Raw genomic sequence first — 21,301 nt, 5'->3', positions numbered from 1 at the left:
ATTGCATTTATCTGTTTATGTGTACATGTGCATTCACACCACCGTGTGGATGTTTTTCCATGTGTACGGCAAAACAAAGCAGTGAATCAGGAAACTGCTGTGCTCCTGCCTGGCCAGAGACACTGATTTAACAACTTCTGGCACAGAATGGCCCTGCGAATGCCCAGAAACCAGCAACAAGTCCCAGGGGTTGTGGGAGTGCAGACACTGCAGTGGTACTGCATGCTCCTGAACAGAGAAGCCTTTAAACCACGGTAAGCTCCCGGTGAGTGGTCGTGTACACACACACACACACACACACACACACACACATGCCTTAGCTAGTTCAATGGTCAAGCCACTTCCACACCTCCCTGTGGACAACACACTCTCCCCTCCAATGTTCTTGAGTCATTACTTTCTAAAATCTACACTTTATCTCTACTACCCCAGATCCAATCGGGGAGTGGCTCCTTTGACGACTTTTCCCTGATTCTCACATGTCTGGTTCTGTCCTCCACAGCTCTCATGTTTGTATCCTCTTCCTTCCTTCTGCCCTGGCCAGTCTCCTTTTCCCTGTCCCCTGTTTCCTCTCCAGTAATCCTCAAAGTCCCGCCTCTGCCCCTTGCCCAGCCATTGGCCACTGGTTCTTTATTGACCTATCAAAACAACAACTGTTGTAAGCACAAATAAAATCCCCAACATGCTCCGCCCACCTACCTCCCACCCCCACCTAGAAACAAGGAAAAAAACCCACTCATCTGAGGCTTTTCTCTTGGGGGGGGGGAGAGAAAAATGGAACCTACAGCTTGGGGTGAGTGGAGGAAACCCTGTGTGTGAAGCCCTGAGTGGATGCGTGTCATGTACATGGGCACAGTTGTGTATGTACACAATTGGACTAGCAGACCTTGCCCAGGTGAGTTCCAGAGGGTTGGCGAAACCTTCTGCTCCAAGTGGGGAAGTTAGTGTGTGTGGAAATGTCCGCCATAGCTTTCTCCCAGCACCCAGTGTTTACAGGCTGAAGACTGCATCCCTATAGAGACTGCCCCTGACAATAGCCAAACCTGCCTCCTTGTTCTGCCATATATAACATTGCCTTGTTGCTGTGTATGTGATAATCCTACCCCTTGGTTCAGCTGTATCCAATAGTCTGACAACCCTCCACCGCCCACGAAATAGCTGCAGCCATTTTGTTCCACGCCTGCGAGCTGTTCCATATTGTTGCTGTAATGTGCCTGCCCATCATTGACATGGAGAAGGGACTTGGTTAAAGGACATGCTGACCACACACCCTGTTTTGTTCTGTATGTTCTGTATGAGATTTGCCAATCTTAAGAAATCCCACAAAGCTTTACTTAGGACCCATCAAATCAAAGGTCGATATGAACAGTTATGTCCAAAATGGCTTAAGCCAGAGCTGACCACTGGGCAGCCCTTCCTGCACCTACACAGTCACGGTGGTCCTCGTGACTGACATGGAAGAATGCTACTAATAAGCCCAAAGGTTATGATTAATTATGATCATACTCTGCTATGTCAATGCTCTGGAATCCCCCTGTTCACCACCCATCCCCCACCCCCTTACCTTGTTCAGGACCAATCAGCTTAAAGGTTGCTGATAATACTTTGCCTAAAAAGCCAACTACTCCCCTCCTTGCCCTTCAAATTTTGAAACTTTTTTTCTTATAAAAAAAAACCTACCCTGAGGGCAGACTAGTGACACATCAGGTCTTTCCTTCTTGTGGACCTGAACATCATGCATTATGGTGTGTGTTCAGTAAAGTAACCACTCTTGCTTAACTGAGATTGGTGTTCATATGGTTTGTGTGGTGATTTCCTGGGCCCCAACACCCACCTCTCTGCTCAGAGAGCCTAAACCATCAGCTTTTACGCATCTGTCATTTCTCCAGATCCTTACTGCCCCGTCAGGTCAAGTCCATGAAGCCTTGCAAGGACACAGCGTGGCCTTAATAGGGACTGAATGACATGGGGACAGGGCCAGTAGGCACGAGGTTCCATGAGTGTCCATGGCTGCTGTGGGAGTAAGGCTTGTTTGCATAATAATGTACACATTTTTATGTTCCTCTGAGGAATGTCCTCCCTGTTAACATTAATGACTCCATGATAATCAGAGACACAAGTCCAGGAGGTGCAGGGCAGCTCTTAAGTCTGTGGGGAAGAACTCTAAAGACATGAATTTGAAAGTATGTGCTTTCTCAACTATGCAGAAATGTAAGGATGTGGTATGAACTGTATCAGGGCCATCGAAGATCTAAAGGAACAGAGGAAGCTGCACTGTGAGCCAGTCTGTCAGAAAGTCACTAATGAAGGACGTAGGGAGATGTACGGAGTGGTTATAGAAAGGCAAGTTCCCACCCAGCTAAGTTTGTTGTTGTTGTTTATGCTTATGAATGCAGGCAGGTTCCCAAATTCCGGGCCAGCCTGGGACAGAGATAATTTAGGCCCAGGTGTGGCCAGAAGGTCATCTCAGGACAAAGGCCCCACCCAGCTAAGTTTCCAAAGGCAGGCAGGTCTTTGAAATCTCTTGCAAGGTTAAATAAAGAAAAGAAAAATGCACTTGCTGTTTCTTTCCTAAGATCCAAGGGGCTAAGGTCCTGGAAGGCTAATTCGTTGGATGGTTGAGAGGGAACCAAGAATAAATAACCAAGCTGATGGGCAAAAAAAATGGGCTTCTGATCTGCATGAAATGAGATGGCAGGAAGAGATAGCGGGTCTGCGTTTAGAATTTATTTTCTATCAAGAGTTGAGCTGTCTGGAGACCTCTGGAGAGCAAGCACATATCTTCAAAGAATTTTTCTGACAAGATTTTAGTTGAAAAAAAAATCTATGGAGGGCAAACACGTATTTTTAAGAATTATTTTCTCACAGGATATCCGACCTTCGTCTTTTAGAATTTTTTTGGTAGATGTCCAGAGAAATCTGTCTGAAGAATGACCACAGCTCTTAGAATTTTTTTTTCTGAATTTTCGATTATGATCAGAAAACCCAAAAATTACTTCAGAATTTTTCTAACATTATTTTTGACTTGGTTAAGAGATCCAAGGGAGCTTTTAGAATTTTTACCAGCAGAGGGAGCTCTCGGTCATTTTAGAGTAGCAAGAAAAATAAGTCGAGAGCACAGCAGAACACACACACAAGGGGGGGGAGGTCTAAAAAGCCACCTCCAGCGGACTGCAGAGTCAAGAGCTATCTAGGGAGCCATCTCAAGGAGAACAGAGGTCGCTAGCTTGGACCCATGACTTGACCTCAAGTCATTTGTTTTCCCTGATCCCAGACACACTTTCTCTCAGAACCCAGGCCTAGCCAAGCCTGGCTCAACACTCAACAGCTCTCTCTCTGTTTCGCTGTCCTCTGTCTCTTTGTCTCTCTGTGTGTCTCTGTCTCTCTCTTTGTCTATGTCTCTGTGTATATGTGTGTGTCTCTGTCTCTCTCTTTGTCTATGTCTCTGTGTATATGTGTGTGTCTCTGTCTCTCTCTGTTTCTCTCTCTCTCTCTCTCTCTCTCTCTCTCTCTCTCTCTGAGTGTGTGTGTGTGTGTGTGTGTAGTGTCTAAGAACATGGATAAGGAACTGAGGCAAGACCCAATGTGACCTGCAGTACCAAAAATAGACACCAGAGGGAGGAAGAGACCACCAGCTTCAGAAAAAAGGGGGAAAGAAGACTTTTCCCCTCTTCTTTTTCTCAGACTGGGTCTCTCTAAGTAGCTTAAGAACTCACCAAGTAGCTCCAGGTTGGACTCTGCATTTTCTGTGGTTCTCTTGCCTCAGCCTCCCAAGCGCTGGGATTACAGCCTACCTTTTAATTATGAATCAGTAAAACACAAGCCAAGAGTCCACACACCTCCAGAGAAGCCAGAGGAATCTCCCGCTGGCCTGCAGTGCAGCCCTCTGGAAGGCGGCTGGAGGTGAGTTCTCGCTTGTTCATCCCAGCGAGGACTCCAGTCAATCTGCCACACCCACGATTACCGCAGTTCCAGAGAACCCGGCTGGCCGCCAGCTGAGGACAGACCAGGAAAATGTGGTGAACGTGAACCGCGAGCTTTCTTCAGCCACAAAGAAGAGCGGGTGATGTCTTCTGCGGCAGAGTAGATGCAAGCGGAGTGAGGCATGCTACGTGAAATGGGGCAGATTCAGAAAGGCAAGTACTGTGTGCGCTCTCCATGTGCGACTCCCAGGTCTTAAACAGGTATGTAAAATCATATGTGTACACGCGGCACAAAAGTGGAAATGCAGGAAGGGAGAGAATTTCAATTTTTAAAAATATTTTATTATTTAAGGGGATTTTATTTAAAGATATTTTATTATTATCATGTGTATGTGTGTGGAATGATGTGTGTGCATGACTGTAGGCATGTGTCTGTAGCACCACACGTGTAGAGGCAGAGGAAAACCTCTGGACATCAATCAGCTCTCTCCCTCCACCATGGGATCTTAAGGCAGATCTCCAGCTGTCGGGGTTTTACTGCAAGTATCTCTGCAGGCTGAGTCATCTCAGACCCAGCGGCTACATTTCCTAACGTGTACTCCATTAACTCCAGACTGAGTTAAAGTCTGAGGGACTGTCACAACCCTCTAGGGTTGTGAGATGCTCCTACCTTAAGAACTGTCGCACGGGACGAACATATACGTTTCTGCTGTTTTACTTTGTGTTTTAAGATTTCCGTGCCAGGAGATAGTGTTTAGCTGTCCTTCTACTGCGTGGCCCCAGGGATGGGCTGCAGGCTATTTGCACTTTAACATTTTGTTTACACAGAGGGAAAGAGAAATAAGTAATCGCTTTTTGTGGTTTAAAGACTTTAGTTTTGAAAATCTGCTTACCATTTGAACCTGGTTGAAATGATAGAAACGAAACTGCTTCATACGACTTGCTAAGACACCGGTGTCTGTGGGGTGTGCTGTCCTTTTCCCAAGTGGCCCTCGTGCTTGAACTACCAGCCTGTTTTGTTCTGGCTGGTCCTGAAAAGCCGTTCTGTGGGGTGGACAAAGATTAAGCTTTTATGGAGCGAAGGTCTCTAAGGAGGAAGACGACACCTCTGACAACTGGCTGTGACACCGAGCCATCTCCCCACAGCTGTGCACACGGTAAGCTATACAGACAAAGACGGAGCTGCCTCAGGTTTCTACGCTCACAGAATCCAGCAGCAGCAGGTGTGGGTCACATGGGAAAGCCCAGGGTTGCTCTGAGGGTTCAGGGAAAGAACCTCTGCTGTAGATTCTGCAGGTAGGGGTGAAAAGGTGACTCACACAGGCTGGGTCTGGCTGGTTTGGACAATCCCTATGTGGGCTTAGAAACCGACTGCTTGATAAGCAGACATAGGAATACCAGGATCGGGTGTAAAAGGCCGGTGTTGAGGTTCTCTGGTTTCTGAATTTGTTGGAATATTAAAGGCATCATCCTGCTTAAGTTGGTTCCCCTTCTCGTCACAGAGGATCCCCAATGCCAAAATGTCACCCAATGCCAAACGTCATCACTTGAAGAGGATACAGAAAATAAAAAGGCATAAGTAAAAGAAACTCAAGAAGTCGATTAAAAAAATACATTTATTTAGCCCTTGACAGCACACCTAGAAATATATGTTTCACATATTATAGACAACTGTTTTCTGTTTTGGCTGACATGGTGGCACCTCTCTCTAATCCCAGACTCAAGAGGCTGAGGCAGGAGGATCACTAGTTTTAGGTTAACTTGGATTACTGTTAGATACTGTCTCAGAAAAGGAACAAATTAAAACTTGCTGTTTTAATGTCAGGTTGATGTTCTACTAGGATGCTTTATTACTTCTTCTGTTTTATTTAGAACACAGGGCTGTATTATTACATTAGCATAGATTAATATTATAATGACCAAATTTTGAACACTATGATTTTTTTTCCTACAGAAAAAAAAATCAGGACATGAAAAATTATTCCTTTAAAAATAAGCTGGTTTTAGGAGCCCTTAAAAAAGACTTGCTGCTCTTCCAGAGGAAGCAAGATCATTTTCCAGTTACCAAGCCAGGCAGCTCTCAACCACCCATAACTCCAGCTCCAGAGGATCCCACACCCCCTTTTGACCTCCTTGGGCATCTGCACACACAGGGCTACCGAAAGCTGTCACAAGACCCCTGAGTCCTATCTCTTGTACTTTTTAGCTCGGTCTAGAGGTACTTCCCTCAGGGTTAGGACTGGGGGCCTCAGCCTTAAGAGTGTAAGGTAGCTTGTGTTTTACAACAGTCTGAAACGTGTTTGTACTTCCGAGAGCAATGGGGCTCCGTGCTTTTTACCATGGCAAGACAAGACTGGGTGTGTGACCAGCCCTATCCCTGCTGGTCGCCTGACCCTTCTTTTCCTTTATAAGGGGGTTTCTGTGCCACTTTGAGCTGCAGTGAGTTCAACTCTAACCAATTAAGGGGTGGATAGTAGCAGTAATGACCAAAGTGACTGCTGTCTCCCATAGATTGCTCTGAGGGTCACTGCCATGTGGCCAAAGGATGGCAAACAAGGCTTCTCAGAAACCTCCTTTACCTTTCCTCTCTTCACCTGGGAGGCTGCAAGATGGCCGGTGCCACAGCAGCCACGTTGGAAACATTGGGGTCAATGTGTGTTCCCCAGGGGGCCATGGAGAAAAGGCCTGGATGGAACCTCACTTCTGGCTTTGCATTTTCACTCTGGATTTGCCATTATGGAAATAATGATACTCATAAACTCTTGTGTTGTTGAACTAAATATAATCAGAATTTTCTGTTTCCCAGAGCTGAGAATCCAGTGTCTCTTATAATAATAGTGAAATTCCATTGTAATTTCTGGATGTTCTTTCTACTTGAAAAGCAGTCTGAGTGACTGAGCGGGAGGAGACAGTAGAGGTCACATCCAAGGTCAGGCCCTATGCCTTTCCATCTTAGATATCCTGGCACCAAGGTGATATGCAGCATGCTAAGAGGACTTTGAGCCTCTGTTGAGGAGTCTTGTCACTGTTTCCTTCATGTCCTTGTTCCTCAGGCTGTAAATGAAGGGGTTCAGCATGGGGGTGACCACAGTATACATGATGGTGGCTATTGTATCCTGGGTGGAGAAGGAGTCTGGAGGTCGGATGTAGATCCCCAAAACCGTCCCATAGAACAGGATGACCACAGAGAGGTGTGAGCTACACGTGGAAAATGCCTTGTGCCTGCCCTTGGCTGAGGGCATCTGGAAGACCGCCAGAGCAATTCGGACGTAAGAGAACACAATGAGAAGACAGGGGGCTACGAAGAGGACCACGGCTCCCAGGAACACAAGCTGATTGAGTCGTGTGTCTGAACAGGCCAACTTCATGAGGAGGTACGCATCGCAGTAGAAGTGAGAGATCTGCGGAACGGAGGAGCAGAAGGTCAGTCTGCTCATGAGGAGCGTGTGCAGGAGAGAGATGAGGCCGGAGCACACCCACACAGTGCCTGCCAGCCACACACAGAAGCTGGGGGTTATGATGGTGTGGTACTGTAGTGGGTAGCAGATGGCCACAAATCTGTCCAGGGCCATGGCGGCCAACAGAAAGGTGTCCACGTTGGCAAAGGAAATTAGAAAGTACATCTGTGTCAGGCAGTGGGCATACGAGATGGTCCCCGTTCCAGCCACGTGGCTGGACAGGAGCCTGGGGATGAGATTGGTGGTAAAGCAGACGTCAACAAAGGAAAGGTTGGCGAGGAAGAAGTACATAGGGGTGTGCAAGCGGGGGTCAGAGCTGATGGCCAGGAAGATGAGTGTGTTTCCAGCCACCGTGACCAGGTACATGCACAGGAAAGCCCAGAAGAGGATTTGTTGCTGCTGAGGGTCATTGGTGATGCCAAGCAGGAGAAACTCGCTGACTCTGGTCTCATTCTCTCCCCGCTTGGACATCTTCCACACTCAGGCTCCTGGAGGGGACAGGCCAGACACTGGAACTCACTGATGGTTAGAATCAGGTCGTAGCACGATTGTGTGTGTGTGTGTGTGTGTGTGTGTCTTTGGTGTGTGTATGTGGTGTGTGTGTGTGTGTATGTGGTGTATGTGGTGTGTGTATGTGGTGTGTGAGTGTGTGTGTGTGTGTGTGTGTGTGTGTGTGTGTGTCTGTGGTGTATGTGGTATGTGTATGTGGTGTGTGTGTGTGGTGTCTGTGGTGTATGTGGTGTGTGTATGTGGTATGTGTGTGTGTGTCTGTGGTGTATATGGTATGTGTATGTGGTGTATGAGTGTGTGTGTGTGTGTGTGTGTGTATGTGGTGTATGTGGTGTGTGTCTAGAAGAGGCATCATATTCCCTGGTGCTGGAGTTATATATAGGTGGTTGTGAGTCACCATATGTGGGTGTTAGGAACTGAACTTGAGTCCTCTGGAAGATACACACGTTCTTACAAACTGAATCCTCTCTCCAGCTCACCTCACCTTATTAATTTAGTCCCCCCTCCTCCCGTTTTGGGGCAGAGTCTCTTGCTGGTCTAAACGTTGACAGTTCCACTCGGTGGCTTCCCAGTGAACCTCAGTAATCCTCTCGTCTGGCTTCCCAGAACTGGAATTATCATCCTGCCCAGCTGTGATTGTCTGTCTGTCTGTCTGTCTGCCTAAGTGGATTCTGGACACCAAGCTCGGGTGCTCATGCTTGTCTGAAAAGCACCACCTACCGAGCCATCTCTCTGGCCAGCGGGTCTCAGCCTTCCTACTGTTGTGACCCTTTAATACAGTTCCTCATGCTGCAGTGACTCCCAACCACAAACTCATTTTTGTTGCTATTTTATAACTGTAATTTTGATGCTGTTATGAATCATAATGTAAATATCTATGTTTTCTGATGGTCTTAGGTGACCCTTGTGGAAGGGTTTTTTGACCTCCAAGGGGTTTTCGAACCCTGCTCAAGCCCATAATAACCACTTTTTAATTGAGTTCAATTGCCCTAGAGATCACGTGCGATTTTTCCTATTTCTCAGCACATGAGCTCTTTCTTTGTGTCTACTCTTCAGATGGTCACACGGACAGGACAGGGACAAAGGAGTTCAGATCCACCATGTTCTGAATCCGGAGCCGTGCTCTCTCTGGCATGCGGTGACCACAGTCTGGTTGGTCCTCAGGTGCTGCTGAGGTCAAGGACTTGGGCACCAGGGCTTCGACCACACAGTGAGCACCTTATCTCACAGCAACCGTGAGGTGAGGGGAAACCAGGAAACAAGCCCAGGCCTCAGAGTACCCAGAGCGAGGAGGCCGAGCACAGTGGGGGAGTCCTGGCAAACATTTCCACAATCTTCAGATGCAATGTGTGGCCAGCCTGTAAGGAATGCACACACACACCCATTGTTCCCTGCATGGCCCAGCCCACTGCTGGCTGGAGAAGGTCACAGCTGTCCTCTGTGCTCTGTGTCCTGGGTCTCAGCTTTGAGGAGTCTACCCCATGGAAGCAAACCTCGAGGTAGCCCTGCCCTTGTTTTTCACGGCAGGGTTTGAAGAAAAGCCCAGAGTGTCTGCCCCTCACAACCCACCCCCAAACTTCAGCATCTTCTCAAGTCAGTGCTCAAAGCGACTGAGAAACTCAGCAGCTTAAGACTTTCCATTCCTGACATCCATTCACTTTTGTTACAGCATCTCGTGTTAGGCACACCAGACTTCAAGCCCTTCCTGCCTCGGGGCCTTTGTGCTGGCTGTGATTTTGGCCTGGAAATCACAAAGATGTTTTGACCATTATCTTGGTCTCCAGTCAAATGGCAACTCAACAAAGCCTTTTGCTTGCCCTATTTTTTTTTTCTGTTGTTTTATTTCATTTACTGTGTGTGCGTGCGTGTGAGTGTGTAAGTCACAGGAAAACTTTAAGGAGTCAGTTCTCTTCCTCCGCCACTGGTTGTAAGGATGGAACCCAGGTGATCAAGCTTGAGTCCTGTGCCGGCTGGTTTTATATAAACTTGACACAAGCTGGGGTCATAGGTCACAGAGCTGTAACTGCGAAAACTCATTCGTAAGAGCAGGCTGTAGTCAGGGATGTAAGGCAGTTTCTTAATAAGTGATTGATGAGAGCTGAGGGGCACTGTGGGCGGTGCCATCTCTGGGATGGTGGTCCTGGGTTCTATAAGAAAGCAGGCTGAGTAAGCCAAAGGGAGCAAGCCAGAAAGCAGCACCCCTTTAACGGCATCAGCTCCTGACTCCAGGTTCCTGCTTTGTTGGAGTTCCTGTCCTGACTTCCTCCAGTGGTGAACAGTGGTGCGGAAGTCTAAGACAAACAAACCCTTTCCCCAAGTTGTGTTGGTCATGGTGTTTCTTCACGGAAATAAAAACCCTAACTATGGCAGGTGCAGAGACCATAAAGGGGTGCTGTGTACTGGCTTGCCGAGCCTGCTTCCTTATAGAACCCCGGGGCCACCAGCTCAGAGATTGCCCCATCCACAATGGGCTGGGCCCTCCCCCATCAATCACTAACTAAGACACACAGCCAGGAGGACCTTCTGAGCCACCTCACTGGCCCCTGCCTGTGCAGGTCCGACCTGGCGTTCCTCCTTGTGCAAGTTCCTTGATTACATTTTTGTGCAAATCCACTTTTCCACTGAGTCATTTTGGGGCATTTTTCTCATGAGGCTGTACATTCCCCAGATCAGAGGCACATCTGTCTCAGGCACTGTTTGGTGCTGGGAACAAGGCCTAGCACACAGTAGGTGCCCGAGAAAGTAGTCAAAGGAAAGAATATTCACAAAGGCCCCGCGCTCTAAAATCCAGCAACATAAAAGTGCAGCCACAGTCGAAATGTCCAGTTGTAATTAAGCAGTCCATTCAAGAAATAAAATCAAGGGGCTGGGGAGATGACTCAGTGGTTAAGAATGCCTGTCCCCAGCACCCAAAGCAAGTTTACAACTGTATCTCCACCTCCAGGGGATCTAGTGCCCTCTTCTGGCCGCCAAAAGCACCTGCCTGAACATACTCTCCCTACATAATTTTTTAAAAAATAGAATAGAATAGAATAGAATATGCTGTTCCCTCCTGTCCTTCATGGGTACTTTAGACAGGTGGTATGCTACATAGATGACAGGCAAAACACTTGTACACACAAATATATATATTGGCAGATGACAGATGATAGATGGATAGATAGATAGATATGACAGATGATTGATAGATGATAGACAGATAAACGGATACATTTTTTGGAGTTGAACTAGTGGTAGCTTTAGTGCCCACTGGGTTGTGTGCTTGTGAGGACCCTAGTCCTTCCCTCTCCTCTTTCTTGTCCTGGCCACAATATACTTGGTTTTGTTACATCACACTCTTCTGCCAGCATGTGATGCCTTACCACAGGCCACAAAGAAGCCGGTTGACTCTGGAGTGAAATCCCTCTAAAACCACGAGTTCAAATCAACCTCCTACCCAGCATCAGATGTTACTTACAGCAACAGAAACCAATGGATACGGACTTTTAATCTCTTGGGGAATGTTAGCCTGAGAACAATCACCCTTCATTCTTATGGGCACCAGTCACCCAGGAAGTGGAAATGCTAATAGTCAATGGAAAACCACTATGCTTTAGAAAATGTCCCGTGGCAGCTCTCTGTGCTGACTTTGTGCCCCTCAAGAGCTGTCCTCTGTCGTAAGTTTATAACTGTCCCCATTAGACTAGGAGACACAGCAGAGATAGGGTCTCCCCAGGCAACAGAGAAAATTCTGCTCCGAGCAGTCAGGTCTGATCTGGCCCTGGATTCACTGGGGGAAATGTCCACAGTGTGTATACTTCCTGCCTGTTACCCTTCTAGGATCTGCCTGGCGCTCTGAGTGGTGAGGGCTCTGAAGCAGTCCTAAAAGCTGAGATTAAAACAGAGCTCCGACTGCTATGAAATGGCAGTTCTAGATATAGACCATTCACACCTATCACTTGAAACAGAAACAAAATGTAAGGGATTCTTGGTGGTTTTTTTGTCTTTCTTTCTTCCTTTTCTTCCTTCCTTCCTTCCTTCCTTCCTTCCTTTCTTTCTTTCTTTCTGTCTGTCCTTTTTCTTTCTTCCTTTCTTTTTTCCTTCCTTTCTTTCTTCATTTCTATTTCTTTCTTTCTTTCTCTCTCTTTTTTTTTTTTGACACAGTGTCTGATGTAGCCCAGGGTGGCCTTGAACTTGCTATATAGCAGAAGATGAACCTGAACTCCTGAACTATGCCTCCACCTCGAGGTACCGAGATAGCACCCATCACAAAATTTGAAATTATAAAGAACACCATTTACTTTCATTCTGGTTCAAAATGAAATGGCAGAAATGAGGGGTTCTTGTCCAGTTGTTTGTCCAGTTGTTCACTCACTGAGCATGTGCCCATGAAGTGTGCTGTTTTGTCTCTGTCAGACCAACAGATAATCAGGACCAGACCCGTCCTCTGACAATATCGATGTGTCCCAGAAAGCTCCAAATAGACTCACAATGACAGGTTCCAAAGAGGGGAGGATGGGTGAGGCTGCAGCTCAGTGGAGCACTGGCCTAGCGTCCATGAGGTTCTGGCTTTGAACCCCAGCACAGCACAAACCAGGAGTGGTGGTGCACACTTTTGATCCCAGCACTGTGGAAGTTGAGGCAGGAAGGTCAGAAGTTCAAGGTCATCTTCAACATATAATTTGAGACCAGCTTGGTGGTATATGACACCCTGTCTCAAAAATGCATTCATATATACACATACACACAAGTAGAAAGACAGGAAGGAAGAGAGGAGAGGAAGAAGGAGGGAAATATGAGGAAGGAAGAAGGAAGAATAAGAAAGACAAGGAATGGTAATTGGGATGTATCAAAAATCATTAAGAGTCTCGGGTACACAGTGATTGGCTTACAGAGAAAATGTGTGGAGAATATCACACGAAAAAAAGCAATTTAAAAATGTTGTCTTTGAAGGTCAGTATTACCTCCCATCATTTAGTACCTTCAAGATGAACTTTCTGGTTGATCAGAACCGTGTACTTTGCGTGGAGCCCTCTCCTGCTCTCCACGTTCCACGCTCGGCAAAATATCCACTCAAGAAGAGACTGGGGCAGACAAAGTGGGGGTGGTACTCCTGGTCCTACCCTGGCTCCTGTTTAATCTAGAAATTGAGCAGATGGCTCTTCTCAATTTCCCCTGTCACCCACCGGTCTGGGTGATGATAATGAGAAACAAGGGGAAGTGTGCTTACACTGTCTGACTCCATCCTGGTAAATGGAAGTCAAGGGTCACAGATACCAGGCTGTCCCACACTTTATATGATCACAATCATCACGTAGAACACTAAGTGGACACAGTATGGAATGTCAGGCCCTTCCCTCACTGAGTAAAGTAACAATGTGACCAAGGAACAGTAACAGGAGAATAGGCTGGAGGGAGAGGAAGAAGGGAATAATTCAGTAGCTAAGTACTGTCATCACATGCACAAGGCACTGGGTTTGAGTATTAGCACCACAGAAGTTTATCATATGAAAGAAAAGCAAGGACATAGAACACGCCAGGGCTGACATAAAATAGAGGATGTGCTAAAACACCAATCTTTGTGCCAATGTTTCAGTTTACCTGGCAGCATTGAGCCTTTGAGCTTTCACCAGCCCTGGCGAATTGTCCTTCACCAGACCATCTCCTCTTCTGTCACCATGCATGTGTCTCTGTCCATAACTTCATACAAGGGCATAGGAGCCTGGAAACCAGGCTCAAGACCCCAGTCCAAACCTATAGCACGTTGGCCCCGGTCCTAGGTGTCATAGGTGACAGAACAACTCCCCAATTCCAGCTACCCTCAGCTTACCCAACTGCCTGAGCTGTTAAACTTCTTCCTCTAGATTCTGGCCCTGGCATCCTCCTGTCTCTCTGGAAGCAAACTGATGTCCCTTGCCTGCCCACCTGAGCACAAGAGGTGACATGGGTGGTTCCACCTGCCAGCCATGGGACCAGTGCTAAAACCTATCTGATACTTTCCCCACATGGCTCCCACCAGGGCTGGGACTCCCCCCAAAGTGGTCTTCTTCTTTTCCACTCAGACGTTTAAAACCTCCATAGACTGAGAGCTTTGGGTGGCCCAGAGGTCTTATGTGGCATGGTTTGGAAGACAAAGTGAATCCGGAGGTGTGTGATCTGTGGTCACTTGAGTGAGTGTGGACACATGGGACCACTGCTCTAGTTCCAGGGATGATCAAACACACACACACTTTTTTTTTTTTTTTTTTTACTTGCTGTAAGGTAGGCGAGGCAGTGCTCTTAAGCCACTATGAAACAGCATCCAAAATATCATGCAGACAACAAAATGTATCAAGACTTCTCCCAACATCAATCCCTTACCTTCTTCACTCCCGACTGTTGCCAGGCAGGAGAACAAGTGCAGTGAACCTGTGAGCAATTAAGACAAAAGCTGGCCAACAATGGCTACCTCTCTGTAGGTGGCAGCCCCCTGTGCTCTCACTGTCCTGTGGTGAGGGTGCTGTACCTGGGCTACTCGAGGCAGAGGTTGCCTTCCTCTGGGCTGGAACATAGTTTCATTTCATGGTCGTCTTATGATGTTCAGAAGTAAAAGAACCCCCACAGTGCCTTGTTACAGGTGATTCAGGAGGGAGTTTGCCTGCTTCCTCTGAGTCCCTGAGGACTTACAAGAAGGGAATGATTTTCCCTACTGTAGGCTAATGGTACATTAAAAGTAGGGAACTTTTAAAGATAATTCAAGTCTCAGTGGGGTGGAACTCCTGTAGAGTCACAAAAGACGTTGGTCATGTCCTTCCTAAATATTCTGTGGTCATTTATATACTGTTATCAAAGGATGAGAAGAGATGCGAAAAACACCGATTTTAATTGGCAATGGACCTAACTAGTCTGTACTTGAAATATATTTGCTTGAAATTGGTTGAAATGGCAAAAAAATAAAGTTGGGAGATTTTACTGACTCCCAAGAGCGAGAGAGTTTCGGGGAAGGGTCACTGGACTGGGTGCAGCACTTCATAAGTACAAAATGTCTGGTGGAAGGAACCTGAGGAATGGTTTGCTCTGGCTTGTGGTTTGAGGAGACACAGTCTACCATAGAGAATGGTGGCCTAGGGGACAGCTGCTCACACTGTAGCTACAGCCAGGAAGCAGAGAGAGAAGTGGATGCTGGTGCTGAGCTCATCTTGGAGAGTGGCACCCACATTTCAGGTAGGTATCCCCTCAGTTAAACCTTTCTGGAAACATACCTGTAGACATGCTTCAAGGTATGCTTCATGTTGAGACTAAGCCCACAAAAGTTGAATGTGAAAATGAACCATCAGAGGATCACAGCCTAGCACCACAGTATCATGGTATCGTCAGAGCATCATCAGAGCATCATAACATCATCACCACATCATCACAGCATCATCACAGCATCATGACATCATCACAGCATCATGAAATCACCACAGCATCATCACAGCATCATGACATCATCACAGCATCATCACAGCATCATCACAGAATCATCAGAGCATCATCACAGAATCATCACAGAATCATCAGAGCATCATGACATCATCACAGCATCACAGCATCATCACAGCATCATGACATTATCACAGCATCACAGCATCATCACAGAATCATCAGAGCATCATGACATCATCACAGCATCACATCATCATCACAGCATCATCACATCATCACAGCATCATCACAGCATCATCACAGCATCATCGCAGAATCATGACATCATCACAGCATCATGACATCATCACAGCATCATCACAGCATCACGACATCATCACAGCATCATCATAGCATCATCACAGAACCATCAGAGCATCATGATATCATCACAGCATCACAGCATCATCACAGAATCATGACATCATCACAGTATCATCACAGCATCATCACAGAATCATCACAGCATCATCACAGCATCATCACATCATCACAGCATCATCACAGCATCATCACATCATCACAGCATCATCACAGCATCATGACATCATCACAGCATCATAACATCATCACCGCATCATCACAGCATCATCACAGCATCATCACAGAACCATCAGAGCATCATGATATCATCACAGCATCACAGCATCATCACAGCATCATCACATCATCACAGCATCATCACAGCATCATCGCAGAATCATAACATCATCACAGCATCATGACATCATCACAGCATCATCACAGCATCATGACATCATCACAGCATCATCACAGCATCATCACAGAACCATCAGAGCATCATGATATCATCACAGCATCACAGCATCATCACATCATCATGACATCATCACAGTATCATCACAGCATCATCACAGAATCATGACATCATCACAGCATCATCACAGCATCATCACAGCATCATCACATCATCACAGCATCATCACAGCATCATCACATCATCACAGCATCATCACAGCATCATCACAGCATCATCACAGCATCATCGCAGAATCATGACATCATCACAGCATCATGACATCATCACAGCATCATCACAGCATCATGACATCATCACAGCATCATCACATCATCATCACATCATCATCACAGCATCATCACAGCATCATCACATCATCACAGCATCATCACAGCATCATCACATCATCATCACAGCATCATCACATCATCACAGCATCATCACAACATCATCACAGCATCATTACAGCATCATAGCATCATCACAGAATCATCAGAGTATCATGATATCATCACAGCATCATCAAAGGATCACAGCATCATCACAGCACCACACCATCATCACAGCATCATCAAAAGATTACAGCATCATCACAGCACCACACCATCATCACAGCATCATCACAGTATCATCAAAGGATCACAGCAGCACAGCAGCACAGCACTGAAGCATCCCAACATCACCGCATTCAGATTAGGATTTTCAATCCCCCTGCTCTTTGTGGATTGAAATCTACCTTCCTGGCTTCCAGTGGAACAGTTGATGTTAGATGCCACTGTGATAGGCATTAATTATCATTATATCTTACATCTGTGGTGTACTTGGGAGAAGTGTCATGGCCTCCTGACCAATGCCTAGACATCTTTTGAAAAAAGTATATGCCACTGTTCTGGTCAGAGAGCTAGGAAAAGCCATGTACATAGTGTTTGTTTGGATTCTGGTACTAGCTGATTGATATTCACCTATTGATCAAATCAAACATGCCAAGGCTTTCACCATGACCTTCTTGTCTAGTAGCATGAGAATCTTCCCTTGAAGCAAATTGGCACTGTGCCCAACCTTGAATTCTGGGATGGATGTAAGGACATAGGTCCAAAAAGTACTGCTTTTCCATTTACTGTCTTAGAATTGCCTGAAGGGGCTCTGTTTGTGGTGTGACATCACAGCCTCCATTTAGGTTTAGTGGGTGAGGAATATGGGGGTGGGAGGAGAAATGAGCAGACATCTTTTTATTCTTTTGTCTATGTCTCTGTAACCCATGAGACTTAATAGTGAGTCCCAATACCAATTGAATGTAGTAGATAATCACAGGGGCTCACCACTCTGGTCTGGATGGTCTCACTACATCTCGGCCTAAAGATATTTCTTTGGTATGTTAGGTAATGCAGCTTCTGAAAGCTACTTGCAATGAGCCAGAAAAGAATTCTTTCAGTTATGGGCTGGATCCCTAGACTGAATCACAATGGGTCACTAAGGCATCATCAGTGCTGAAGAAGTAGCTGAGAGTTCTACATCCTGATCCATGAGCAGAAAGAGAGATTGGAACAGGCATGAGCTTTTGAAATCTCCAAGCCACCTCCAATGACATACCTCCTCCAACAAGACAATACCTCCTGCAACAAGGCCACACCTCCACCAGCAAGACCACACCTTCTCCAACAAGGCCACTCCTCCACCAACAAAACTACACCTCCTCCAACAAGACAACACCTCCTCCAGCAAGGTCACACCTCTTCCAACAAGACAAGACCTCCTCCAACAAGGCCACTCCTCCACCAACAAAACTACACCTCCTCCAACAAAACAACACCTCCTCCAACAAGACCATACCTCCTAATCCTTGCAATCCTTTGCAACCAGTTCCACTCCTTGGTGAATAAGCATTCAAACATTAGCCTAGGGAAGCCATTTTTATCTGAGCCACCACAGGATACCCATTCCATTTCAAATTTTCTATATGGAAAATGTTGGTATTAAGAGCTGCTCGGGCCCACAGGCACAGGAGACCTGGAGCATCTGTTGCCATGGAAAAGGCCAAACATTCCGATTGTACTCTGGTTCAGACCCTACCTACACCTGGGGACCAGCTACTTCATAGTCCACATAAAAGGCCGACCCCCCATCGCCTGATATATATTTATAATGTGTGTGTGTGTGTGCGTGTGTGTGTGTGTGTGTGTGCGTGTGTGTGTGTGTGTGTGTGTGTGTGTGTGTGTGTGTGTGTGATATATAACTTACACATATAACCTAAAAGTAACTTCACACAATATTTTAGTGCACTCAAATTTTGATTGCTACCTGCCTGGTAATGTCCTGGTAGAATTTTCTACCTGTGGTATCATGTTGATACTTGTCAGTATATGATTTTAGGATTATCTTATTATTCGATTTTCCTACCAGAGTACTCACACTGTAATACTATATTTTCTTCTCTATTAATGGTTCTGGCTTTGACTATTTGGAGTTCATTGGGGTTGATTTTGTGGGGATCTCCCCATAGTTTATTCCTTCCTTCCTTCCCTCCCCTGACCTACACTCCAAAATGTAGGAACCTAAAGTAAGTCGGATCCCCCCTCCCCCGCAAGATCACAAACCAGAAATGTTGAACCAGAGATAAAGCAGAGCTTCAAAGTTTTGTACAAACACTAGATGACATGTTTGAATCTGTGTAGGGTTAGAGCAGGGTTAGTAGCACCATATTAAACCTAGGGCTTCTAGAAGAACACTTGGCAATTTTCTAGGCTGAGCTCCATTCCCTGATGTGAGGCTTGAATTAGAAATGCACCCAACAGGTTCATGAACACTTGGACCCCAGATGGCCGCACTACTTTGGAAGGTTATGGAACCTTTGGGGTAGAGCTTTGCTGGAGGAAGTATGTCAGTGGGTGTGGGCCTCAATGTTTTATAACCTGTCCTTACTCCCCGTTACTCTGTGTCCTTTGTTAGGGATGAAATGTCACCTCTGCAACTCTTTCTCTGCATGTAACCCTTCCGGAACTTTTCTCCTCTTTCCTCCTGCCTTTTGGCCAGGGCATTTTTATCATAGCAACAGAAAATTAATGAATATACCAGCCAGGGACGGTCTGTTGAAAATGGTCCCAGCAGGGCTTACACACAGTCTAGACAAACAGGTAAAAGGCTCAGAATCCACCAAACAGACAAAACCCATGAGTCAAAAAGGCTGTGTCCAAACTTGAGTCATCTGCTGACTGGGAACGGCCCAGAAAGCTTTGCTTCTGCCCTGAACATTAGCAGTACTGCAGAAGAACCGTAACAGCCTCAGGCTGCCGCCCTGGAACAGTGGTTCTAGCTGTGGAATGCACACTTGGAGAGACTGAGGGAGATGATTCGTGGGGCTCTGAATGTCTTAATCCAGGTCAGTCCCTGGTCTCTGGTTTGTCCAAACACAGGGGTCTGGAGAACTGTACAATGGGAGAGACAGACATCTGTTTCAACAGTCACTGAGGTCAAACGTTTCTGTTGTCACTGGTTTACAAAGAGTTGCTCCCCCCAAAGGCTTATTAGTACTAGGCAGAGATTGTCCACATGGTGCTCTTAGTGTCTAGGTTGAGGGAAAGGGGGCTCTTGGACTAGGCCTGAGGTCTACTAACACAAGACCTAGAAAAAAAAAAAACAACCAGGGTCCTTTGCGGAGGCCTTGTGTGTGCCCACTTATTTTTAAAGCTTTTGTTGTTTTTTAAATTAGTAAAATCGCCTGTAGAGAATGATGGGTCTCACTACGACGTTTTCACAAGTGTGCATAATAAATTCCAATCACATACACTCTCACTCCTCCCGAGTGTGACACTCTTTATGACAAACATGACATATGTCAGAGGGAGGAACCGGAGTGATATTTCCCACTTTCGACTCATTACCCTCTGATGAACACACTGATTGTCATCCTTCTCCTCTTTAATGATTTTGATATTGTAGAGTGGGGCCCATGTGTGGCATAGAACATGTGTGGAGGACAAGGGACATCTTTTGAGCAACAATTCTCAACAGTGCTAAGGATCCACCCTAGTGGTCAGGTCACACATACAGCAAGCCAGCTCGACAGCTCCTTCTTCTCCTTACATATGTCCCTATGTCCCTAAGATGCTATAGTAACATGTGACACCTCAACTTTAAGAGAATCTCTGATCCCAGCAGGGACTTGAAGGGACAGTGGGGATAGCATCTGCAACACAGATGTGTAATACCTGTGCTCAGGAGGAAACACGACAAGAGTCAGGTTGTACATGCATGTGTATCTGGGAGAGCTCATAAAGAACCGTATCCTGAGCTCTGATGGGTGATAAGACATAGGAAGAGGCACCGGAACAGCAAGGTTGCAGCTTGGATCCTGGAACCCTGACACGGGGTGATGGAGCAATGAAGAAAAGGCAGGCACATGTGAAGGGAAGGTGAGATCAGGTGAGGGCGTGCTCACTCTCATGGAGGGCACCGATAGCACCACACCCCAGAAGCCGTGTGTTTCTTACTCACTACATAGGGGCGGGGTTAGCTGATCTCCATCTCGGGTCTCTGTAGGTGAGGAGTCTCTGGCTGTTAGCATGCTGGAGGAGAAAGCTACAGTTGCTAATCTTTTCATATGCTGCTCATTCATTCATACTTGTCTTCACATAGAAAGCTTTGCTGTCCATATTGAGCCCTACCTGCCAATCCCACTGGAGTCTCCTACAGGGCTGTGCCCATGCCAACAAAATACATTTACTCAGAGTTCCCTCTGTGCCCTACAGCAATGAAGAAACCCTTACAATAGAGATGATAATTCTATAATTAATAGCCCATAGTTGTTAAGATCCAAGAAAACTAGGCTTTCTGTGTACATCACCAGGATAACTGAGGCCTCTGGGGACCTGAAACTCTGAAGAGGGTGGTCTTAAGACCTCTGAAGTTTCTGGTTCACTGTGGGAGCCTTTCCTAAGATGATTGTTAGAACTTTCCCCAGATCAATAATTTTAAATATGATCAAACTTCAAAAAAAATTTACTGTAGGGTGAATATTTTAAAAACCATTCCTTTAAAGACATAACAAATTGTTTCTTTGGGGATAATAATCTCTTGTCAATCTCACCTTTAAAAGGGTGACCATGATCACATAGCCCTAATACCAGGAAAGGTCAGAGTGAGCTGTAGACCTATACACATTGGTTTCTCTGTAAAGTTGAACAAAGCACAATGTCTAGGAGTTGTCTCAGTTCTAAAACGTTTGAATA

The 21,301-nt window shown here is 46.2% G+C and overlaps 1 protein-coding gene across 1 annotated transcript; it reads right to left on the bottom strand.

Moving 5' to 3' along the window:
• Positions 1-6,910: 6,910 nt before the first annotated feature.
• Positions 6,911-7,852, bottom strand: LOC308426127 (olfactory receptor 1D2-like; the record flags this gene model as incomplete). The annotated part of the gene is made up of 1 exon (XM_080923878.1): positions 6,911-7,852. The coding sequence occupies one exon, from the start codon at positions 7,850-7,852 to the stop codon at positions 6,911-6,913; it is 942 nt and encodes a 313-aa protein (XP_080780004.1).
• Between the last annotated feature and the right edge of the window lie 13,449 nt (positions 7,853-21,301).

Source organism: Micromys minutus (genome assembly GCF_963924665.1).
Source record: "Micromys minutus genome assembly, chromosome: 10".
Lineage (NCBI taxonomy): Eukaryota > Metazoa > Chordata > Mammalia > Rodentia > Muridae > Micromys > Micromys minutus.
This window is presented reverse-complemented; position numbering and strand designations above follow the sequence as displayed.